This window comes from Armigeres subalbatus, chromosome 1 (genome assembly GCF_024139115.2).
Source record: "Armigeres subalbatus isolate Guangzhou_Male chromosome 1, GZ_Asu_2, whole genome shotgun sequence".
Classification (NCBI taxonomy): Eukaryota; Metazoa; Arthropoda; class Insecta; order Diptera; family Culicidae; genus Armigeres; species Armigeres subalbatus.
The window spans coordinates 179,218,209-179,227,611 of record NC_085139.1 but is presented as its reverse complement, the minus strand read 5'-3'; the positions used below and the strand labels follow the sequence as shown (position 1 = coordinate 179,227,611).

The following is a 9,403-nucleotide window of genomic DNA, read 5'->3' as shown; positions in this document are numbered from 1 at the left end:
ATTACGATCATTGGATTAGCTGAACACCTACTTTAAAAAGATGCAAAGAATTATACGATTTGTCACTGGTGCCACGGAAGGTTTTGGTATTTTTAGTGCGGCAGAAACAACAGTACGGATCGTTTTGGTAGAAAACAAAACAAAAATTATGAAGATTCATGTACAACGAGCCGAGGATTGAGCGCTCGAAAAAATATGAAGATTCATGTACAACGAGCCGAGGATCGATACTCTCTTTTAAATATTTTTCCTGCAAAATACGCAGATTTTCCGACTTGCTGTGCGTATTAATGAACGATTTTTACTATGGAATTCGACAGCGCATGTAAATCTTCAAAATTGGAGAGACTTGTTCTCCTTTCTATGATATCTACTCATTAAATATTTTTTCAGAGCAAACCATTACATCTGTCCAACTACAAAAAATTGAGAACAAATTATATTTTCTTGAATTTTCTAGTCAAATTTTTATTTGGATGACTAATGAGGAATCAAGTCTCCTCAAATTGAGGCAACAACTCAAAATCCAAAAATCCTGAAATTGTGGTAGAATGTTGGCATTTTTATCAATGAAGATCATTAAGCATATGAAATATTAAATTTTATGGATTTGTGCTGTGAAAAAAATATAGCACTTGGAGAAGCATTGGGAGAAGTTTTCAAATTTTGCGTGGCCACTAAAAACATCTTTAGGAGGAACAAAACACAGTAAATAATAGAGTAAATAACCCAAGTACTTGTCATAAGACGAGTCTATACCATCCCATTGAATTCCACCACTTAATTGTATCTTGACAGATACGTATTTCGACCTCAACAGTAAGGCCGTCTTCAGTGTCTCGTACTTGACTCGACGAAGTCGAGTCAAGTACGAGACACTGAAGACGGCCTTACTGTTGAGGTCGAAATACGTATCTGTCAAGATACAATTAAGTGGTGGAATTCAATGGATGGTATAAACTCGTCTTATGACAAGTGAAGACATTCCACTAAAAAGCTCAAAATAATTTTCTTAACCCAAGTAACCAAAAGTTCCTTTAAGAATACGTTTTTCGCTCAATCAGCTTCACTGAGCTGCTTAAGCGAAAAACGTACTCTTAAAGGAACTTTTGGTTACTTGGGAAGGCTGTCAATAAAAAAAAATAACTCGTCACATAACGATCATTTGTCTAGCGGATCTATTATAAAACCAATTATGTCTCCCAAGGGGTCAAGTCTCCCCACCTTCCCCTACTGTATGAAGATTGAGTTTAAAAAAAAATGATTGTATATCAATTTATAAATTGTGACGTAAAACACCTCCAATTAGCTACTGGTGAAATGCCAATAAGAGCAGCGAGTTAAATGGCTGGCGAAGTTTTAGAGCGATCATTTTTCCAAGATCCGTAATTTCATTTCCGCCATGAACAAAGCATCATCCGAAGGATACATAAAACTTGGTCAATAGTTTCAAAATAGTTGAAAATAGTGACTTTTTGCGAGAAAAAGTGACTTTAGTGACTTGAGGTCGAAAAAAGAGACTTTTTAGTGACTAGCCCGAAAAAAGTGACCAAGTCACTAAAAAGTGACTCGCTACCAGGCCTGCAATAGGGGGTGGGAAGTAGTTTAATTTTTGTTACCATTTGTTAAGCAAAATACCCGATCAGGAATCCATAATAAAATTATAACTCAATTCTATCAATGGTTGTTATTCAAAACAACGTGTGTTATAATTAGATAATTCGATAAAAATGTGTCTTCGGCCAGTTTTATTTCATATCAAAATTATAACAACATTAGTATGTATTTCTACACAAAATAATTGCCTACATTTTTTGATATTGGAAAAAGCGGAGGTAATCTCCTCCTGAATAACTTGAATCAATGTTCGATGTTAATAGTACTAGCTAGTTAGTTAATTGCCTACATTATGGATGAAAATCCGGCGTTGAAGCGACCACATTTTTATACGTGATGTAGGCAATTACCATGAAAGTAGATTTTTGTACCTCATAATCATATCAACGATTGTTATAATGTTGAAATGAAGGTAACAACCTCTGATATAATTATGTTACGGCTAGAGGGAATTTTGTTATAATTTTTGTTATTTTAACAACTAACCAGCCAATTTAATAACACATTTTGTTACATTATTTTTCTGAAATAAATAACTCCCCTTGTTATAATTTTGTTATGCATTCTTGATCGGGTATAGAGGGTGGGGGTCCTTCGAAATATTCTTACGCGTAACAAGTTAATTGCATAGAGTAAAAATATTCAATTTTTTTTTCAAAAAAATATTTATTATCTTTAAAAAGCATGAAACATCCAATACGTAATAGTTTATTGCACCGTTCTTCAAATTCTACCAAAATTAGACTTTTTTCAAAAAAATCGTATTTGTTACGCGTTACGCATTGGGGTGGTGGTAGTTCTGAAAATTGTTACGGATTGTTAGGAGGGGGTGAGGGGATCTTAAAAACACGTTTTTCACGTTACGTAATATTTGAACAGACCCTTGCCAAATTGACAATCTGCAAGTAATGAATGAATCACTCTTCTTACATTTTGGAACATTGTCTGTAGAGTAGTTGTCTACACGGCTGACTCTGAATCAGATGGTCATGGGTTCGATTCCCATCCCCTCCACATCCCTTTAATAATAGGAAACAGTCTAGGGACTATAAAATAATGCAAGTCTAATAGACGTTAAAATTGAAAAAAAAAAAAGTAGAAGGTTGTATCCGAGACACGACCGCCAATTGGACGTAGGATTACGTAAGTGTAGAAGATTTTATTTTGAAACTCTAAATATGTTTCTTGGTGCTGATTTTTGAAGATGGGGCTGTATATTCAATCTGGGTTGGAATATCCTCGACATGTCGCATATCCTGGAAATAAATGGGCGAAAACCCGATTGTTACTATAAACTCATTTCGGTTTATAACTATAAGCAGAGTATTAAAGAAACAGAAGATCGGTAAACAACAGCCTCAACAACATCTTCCTCCGTGAATATTTGGTGGCCCTGAAAAGGGCCGTTTGTTTATGTTGGCTTGAAGCCTTTTGAAGTGATGTACGCCGTGGTCCCGATGAATGTTAAAGGATGCATCAATCCACTGTTGGGCTGAATCTGTAGAAAACAAAGAAAAGAACAAAACGGAAAGAATGTTTCATATTAAATACATTATGATCTAAATATAAATTTAATTACCAAATACTCAAGTTTCATTTTCAGGATCAATTATCTATTTTTGCTACGGACTGTCCGGCTGATGTCAATGATTGGTCATTCTGGTTGGAATCGAACGTTTTGGCAGATGAACTAGCGGACCAACGACGATCAGTGACGTTAATTCACTTCACTGGGATGGCATCGGTTCTAGAATAAAATAACATAACTGATGAAGAGAACTATGTTTAATTCTAAATCATTAGTTTTACCTCAGGACACCGCAAGAATCGACAAAATAGGCCGGTGGTAGGAGAAGTACGTGCAGTATCTCCTGCATTCCACACTTACGTTCCGGGTGAACGTTAGATCGAGACATGTGCCACCCAGAGTAGTCGCTATAGTTGGATCCGAAGCACAATCCAGATAGAGAACTGCTTCATGAACCAGATGAAATCTCTGTTCTCCTCTTTCGTCACATCAATATTAAAGTCTCCCGACACTACCACGGGCATGGCAACATGGGTGTACTTTATGAGGTTGCGCACTAAGAAATATTTCTTTTGCTTCAGGGTGGTACCTAGTAAATATTCAAAATTTAATGCAACACACTTAAATACAAACACAACTACTATTTGATTATACCTGGTGAAATATATACCGCAAACAGTAACGTGCGGGTTTCCATGATTGAAACCTCTGCAGCACAGCAGTCCCCATATTCGTCTGCTACACTCAATGCTGGGTCATAGCTTTCATTGAGCTTCGTAATGGCGTGAGAAACGGCCATAGTCGACGAACCAGCACGTTCAAATATTGCCACTCCTCCCGCTCTTGTTCCGTCACGCTTCTCTTGACAAACACAAAGGTATCCATTGATGTTTGTGGTTGTGCCGTTGTCAAGCCAAGTTTCGCTCATTGCAAGCAAATCAACGGCGGTAAGCACCCGATCTGTTGCAATGTCCGACGAGTGTGCATTCAAACTTTGTACATTGATGCTCATCAACGTACAAGCCAACTTGTTTGCGGTTATAGCTTCCATGATATCGTCTGTAATGGTGCGCATACGATGGTTACTCAAACGTTCAAGTTCCGTCCGAAGGTCGTTCATTCTAGGGGTCATAGAACCCTTTCCGTGGTGGAACCGGAATGAGTTACTGGCATTCGTCAGATACAATCCGTCGATTGATGTAACCCTGGAAAGACCAACGTAAACTAGCTGCTGTTCCTGACCCTTATCGTAATTATATACGACTTCCGAGAATGTGCCTCCCTGGGACTTATGGACTGTGAGGGCACACGCACTTACAACGGGAAACTGAACTCTTTTGCACTTAACACCACCGTTAAGGGTTACGTTCGCCGATCGTTTGACGATTGGAGTCCAGCCTGTTTGTAGCACCCCAGGTCTCGAATACACCAGCGGTCTGGCCTTCACTCTCAACATCTTCCCAATGGACTCATTTTCGAATGCCATCCAAAGCCTCGTGATTGCCTGTTGCTGCGAGTTTCCTTCGTTGTACTCAACATGCATGAGCTCTCCGATCGCTCCGTTCACGATGCCATCTTCGACATCCACGTTGGTGGTCAGCATATAAGGTGTACCAAGAACAAGACGCAACAGATACGGTAAGCCACCAGTCTCTACTACACTCATCTTATGCACCTTTGTGCGAGCACTGGCCAGCTGGGAATTGTCCTTATAACCAGAGTATAGGTCATCTGCAGTACATTCGACAGCCTCTCGATCCATCAACGCCACAGAGTTATACCGTTCGACATCAGCGTTCCGATGGAATAACCGGATCCCTCGAGGGACATGCTGCCGACACCACTCCTCCGTACGGAACCTGCTTTCAATAAGCTCGATTTCCTCAGACGACATCCGCTCACCGTTGCCAATTTTGTGAGAATGCCGGAGAACTGCTCGTTGGTTTGTCGCATAACTTGAACCAATGGGTAGAAGTCGAGAGATTGCCATAAAACGGCGCCATGCATGGAGTTTATGCTCGGTTTAAACACCGCCCGCGCATTGACCGGTGGCAATTGACGAAGATCGCCGCAAAATACGATCGGCATTCCACCGAATGGATCGTCGTAGTTCCCCGTGATTTCTTGAAGCCGGACATGTACTGTGTTGAGGACATCAGCACCCAGCATGCTTGTTTCGTCGATAATGATGAGCTTCACGTTGGCGAAGGCGTTCCGGTACAGTTGTAATGCCTCGAAACTCAGCTTTGAGCTTTGCCTACGCGACATGCAAATCCGGAATGCGGAATGCACTGTTGTTCCACCTATTGCAACCGCTGCTTTTCCAGTGGATGCGCATGCTACATAAGCGTTGTGCTGCTTATTATGAGCTTGGCTGTACCGGTTCACTGTCTCCATTAGAATGCGCAAAGTGAACGTTTTGCCACAGCCCGCCGGGCCAGTGAAGAATATTTGCACTGGTTTGCAGTTTTCTTCAGAGGAATGCAAGCTGTGGATTACTTGCACAATCAAATCCCGCTGCTCTGCATTCGTGGCACGCACCATTTCACAATATTCTTGCTTTGACAAGACATTTGATCGCTGTTTGACGACAGCTGCCAAGGGTCCTGTTGGCAAGTTGTGAATATCGTCATCATTCGGCTCCATGACGATCGTGCGGACGAACTCATCGCGCTTCTGGTCGGCAATCACCTGCTGCTCGTCGTCTTCGCTGCATATGCGGATGTATTCCTCCACAACCTGATCCAAGTTCATTTCGCAGTCATACTCCTTGTGCTTTGCCAAAATGGCGGCCTCGTTGTCTTCATACAACTTCAGGAACTTGTTCCGATCAAGTACATCGCAGACTTCATTCCTGAACGGTAGGAAGAGGAGAACCATCTCACGCTTATAGTCGACCATTTCCGCCATACTGTATGAGCACCAACGCAATACACGGGGAACTAAACGGAGTCTATATGAATGCTTCGTGGATCTTTCTTCCGAATAATATGCTGCGAAATCCGCCAAGCAGATATCATCCATTCCTCGGCGCAGTTCATACCGTTGGATGATGTTTAGCGTCCACACATCGGTGGAATTGTCGTCGAGATCCTCTTCGTCCATCTGTTTGTTCCGCTTCTTGGATTTTATTCGCTCTTGTGGCCACATTGTCGCAATAAACTCAACCTAAAACGAAATTGAATTCTAAATTGTGAAAACTATATCATTTGATGAATGGTACCTTGCGGCTGGCTTCTGACATCGGTTGCCGAAGCAAATACCAAGCAGCCTCCTGGGCAGACATTTCCACGGAATTTAACATTTTTATGCTGACCTTCTTCACCAATCCATCGTACGCCTGGTCTGGATGCTCTTCCTGGAGCTTTATGAGGTCACGATGTAAACTACTTATGCCTCTGTTGGTCTTGTTTACGTATTCCACAACATAAGCAGCACATGAAAACTCCTCCAGCACAAACTGCAAATCCATATTGGATTTGAGCTTCTCAGCGATCCAAGGATTGAATGGATTGGTCCAAAGCTGCGTCATGGAACGTTTCAGCAGAACTGTTGGTCGGCGAATGGAAGAGCGAATCACGTCCAAGTAGTAATCGTACGTGCAACTGCTATCAACGAGAAACGCGTCAAGGCTATCGTAGACCTTCGTTTCAAGAGCTTCCCGCATTTTTGCTGCCTTTCTGCTTAGCTGTTGAAGTCGGCCATCCCCGGCTGTAATGGGGATCAGAATTCTGGTTTGATCCATTGGCCAGTACGGAATATTAAACCGGCAACGTTTATCGTTTCGCTTGAAACACGTAAACGTGTGTTTATGAACCTAAAAGGGTTTGACATTGTGAGTGATTACTTGCTAGAAACTATGCGAAATTTAAACCCACCTGATTGCCATAGGTCTCAGGCAGATCTTCCGATCTGATGGAGCACAGAAAATCGATCAACTCAACAGTAGCGGGCATTCTTTCGGAAACATCCTCACGGGGATCGTTCGCCAGCCAGAGCAGAATATGTGCATGCGGGCTGCCACGATGCTGGAACTCGATCCTCTTAAAATAATCTACAACGTGGTATTTGCCGAACGGGCTCAACCTGGTCGATGACAGAAGGCGCAGAAAGATGTTTACCAACTTGTGAAAATATGCACAGCACGTGACAGGATCTTCGCTGACAAGTGTAGCACGCTGGAGTGCAGACAACTGTTGCACAATATCGTCCATTTCCGCAATGTTAGAGCCACCAGAAAGCTTCCGCAGAATGCTTAGTAGGTGAGGCCATCTAATTTCATTTGCACTCATCGTCAAAAACATCGTGGGTTTCCCCAGCTGCCGGATCATGGCGAAAACATCCCGTTTTCTTTGCTGCCAATATTGAACGGAGTTCGGAATAGATTTCAGAAAAGAGAGGTTACGCTCAATACAGCTTTCCAAAAATTCCCGATCTTGCAACTGCGCCCTTGTTATGTTGGCCGTGCCCATGCATTTAAAGGTATTGTTCAATCCTTCCGATACCCGCAGCCGCATGATTTTCATGGCCATATACAAAATATGCTCCGGTCTCGCGCCCCGCCGATCCCGACGTCGCACCTCGCTAGTAGCCATCATGAACGCTGTCACATGGACTTCACGGTTGAAGCATCTCGGATGACCAAGATAAATATCGGGGAAAGACAGCTCCTCAGCAAACTCATCGTAGATAATGGAAAGCGGTTTCTGATTTTGTGCCGGTGCAAGTTCCAGACACTTGTCTTCATTCCACATGAGCGTATGTTGTTGTCCAATCATCATTTCTACCTCGTTCATCTCGTCGACGACTTCAAGGTCTACTGCCCTACGTTCCTCCGAAATATCCGTCTGCTCTGTTTGTCCGATCGCAGCCAAGTTTTCTTCATTGAAAACAATTCCATTCCGCCTGTAGAGCGGTGTAGTAACCAGATAGTTCAGCCATGCTTTAACGGTACCTTTCTTCACGTAGCCGGACAAGTAACTTGATTTGTGTATGAAGTGTTTCTTGATGCACACGTTGATAGCATAGTCGTCATCCAGGTGGCGGGGAAGTTCGCCTACCATCTGGGCCACGTCGACTGGAATGTTGATAATTTGGCCGATTATTGCCAAACTACCTGTTGCATGTTAATGAAAATAGGTTAGGAAAATCATATATTTATTTGATGTAATACATTTTAAGTTAAAATAACTTTTCCACAAACCTGCAGTATGCCGCAAACGACGAAACTGCATGAAATTGATCCTGGGAGACACCAGTCTTGTGGTGAGAGGGTCTAGCGGAGGCAAATTGGACGGAAACTTGGGATATGTAAAGCCATTCGATTGCGACAATGTGGAATTGATCCGCGGTTCAGGCTTGTTCGACATGTAGCACACGCCAAAAATCCTTCCACCGTTTCGAAATAATTTGTCGCCAGTAACACGGCAGCATTTGAGTCGGAGATTGGTTTCAAATCATTCCTGAACCAGATTCTAGCACACACATCACAAGCGCAACCGAAATCGTTTTCCACGAAACGTTTCTGGAACTCCCGATCAGCCCGATCGAAATTGGGTTTGTCTTGTGTTAAAAGCGAAGAAATATGTTCGCCATCATCATCGACAGCAGACACGTTTTCTTCAAAGTCACCACGCTCATCATCGACATCTGCTCTTGCGGACTGCATCACAACATTTTCACCGGCGTCGGAATCTTCATGATCAGAGTTTACGACCGTATCAGCACGGATTAAGTTGAATTCTACTCGAAGAAATTGTAACACGGGAAGATTAATCCTTATTGACAGACAGATATACATAATTGACAGATGCATTCGCATTTAAAATGACTGTACCAAGTACAATAAGACATTTAAAAACATAAAAGATGAAATGAAAAATTATTGCCAAGCGTACTATAAACAACAATAGCATAGTAATATAAAATTCAAGTAGCATGTGTTTAGGATATATTTGTACAAAACACACTATCCAAAAGTTTAAGTAAATCTTAACTTTATGTCATAAAAATCTATTTGTTAAAATTTTGCGATTCGCTGGAATCTAATATGTTATTGTTCCAAATATTAAATTCAAAATTCAATTGAATCAAATAATAAACAAGTAAAAGACACCGTAGATTTAATACGACCCAATAATTCATTAAATAAAAATAATATTTGAGAAGCTCCAACTATTTAATTCAAATTTAATCCGAATCATACTCAAATTCAGAACAATTAAATAATATGTCCGAAAAATATATCGAAATTCAAAC

At 41.4% G+C, this 9,403-nt stretch overlaps 1 protein-coding gene across 1 annotated transcript; it reads right to left on the bottom strand.

Moving 5' to 3' along the window:
• Window positions 1-4,906: 4,906 nt before the first annotated feature.
• LOC134206785 (uncharacterized) lies at window positions 4,907-8,291 on the bottom strand. The gene is made up of 3 exons (XM_062682509.1): window positions 7,024-8,291; window positions 6,369-6,962; window positions 4,907-6,313 (listed from the first exon to the last, which is right to left on the bottom strand). The coding sequence occupies exons 1-3, from the start codon at window positions 8,206-8,208 to the stop codon at window positions 4,907-4,909; spliced, it is 3,186 nt and encodes a 1,061-aa protein (XP_062538493.1). The 5' UTR covers window positions 8,209-8,291.
• Between the last annotated feature and the right edge of the window lie 1,112 nt (window positions 8,292-9,403).